Source organism: Morone saxatilis, unplaced genomic scaffold (genome assembly GCF_004916995.1).
Source record: "Morone saxatilis isolate NCDOM2014 unplaced genomic scaffold, NCSU_SB_2.0 Contig20, whole genome shotgun sequence".
NCBI lineage: Eukaryota > Metazoa > Chordata > Actinopteri > Moronidae > Morone > Morone saxatilis.
Genome location: NW_023339763.1, coordinates 11,264,289 through 11,265,023, shown reverse-complemented (window position 1 = coordinate 11,265,023; position 735 = coordinate 11,264,289). Strand labels below are relative to the sequence as shown.

Genomic DNA, 735 nt, shown 5'->3' with positions numbered 1-735 from the left:
ACCTTCTTAATACTTGATCTGCTTATAATTATGGATTAACATGTGTCTGGATTGAGGCAATTTATTCTATGCAGACCTGGCAAACAGACCTCATTAAACAGATTTCTCCCCTTTTTAGTTTTGGGTCATCAGCATTTTTCACTGTACTTACCCTTTGACCCCTATAAGGTCTATACAGATGTCAATAGAAAGCAGTCCCTCGTCTTCTGCCAGGCACATCTTCAAGAACTGATCCCCATTCAGCTCTTTTACAGGTTTGTTCTTAAGATACTTGAAGGAGTAGGCAAAATGAGCCTCGTCTATCTCCTACACAAAGTAAGCAAATGGCATGGTGAGTTTAGAATGATACTCGGAGCAGTATGCTGTAAGCTGTAAGTTCAGAAAATTTCCTGCATGGCGTCCACACCTTTTTGCCCTTCTTCGTAGGCTTGATGTTGATCTTGGCCCTCTCCTGAAAGGTCTGTCGGAGAACATGCCTGACGAGAGGTTCTCGAGCAATCTGCATGGCCACCATGTACCTGGTTCCTTCCAGCACTGCCTCAGGAGTGGAGAACTGACTGCAAACATAATCTTTGGCCAGCTCTACAGGCTCAGCTGGGAACTGCTCTGTCTCGTGACGCTGGTAACTGTCTCTCAGATTTTCTCCGAACTGCTCTGGAGTTAACCCAAACTTTTTAGCCAAGCCATCTGCAGCAGAAGAAACAGAAAAAGAAGTTGAAGTGCGGCCAAGTTAGG

The 735-nt window shown here is 44.9% G+C and overlaps 1 protein-coding gene across 1 annotated transcript in view; it reads right to left on the bottom strand.

The window, feature by feature from the left end:
• The window catches only part of supt6h (SPT6 homolog, histone chaperone and transcription elongation factor), a 16,348-nt gene that overhangs the window by 9,496 nt on the left and 6,117 nt on the right, over window positions 1–735 (bottom strand). The window contains exons 14-15 of the mRNA XM_035666269.1: window positions 407–726; window positions 152–306 (exon numbers count right to left, since the gene is read on the bottom strand). Of these exons, the coding sequence (XP_035522162.1) occupies window positions 152–306; window positions 407–726 (475 nt within the window). The remainder of the gene's footprint in view (window positions 1–151; window positions 307–406; window positions 727–735) is intronic.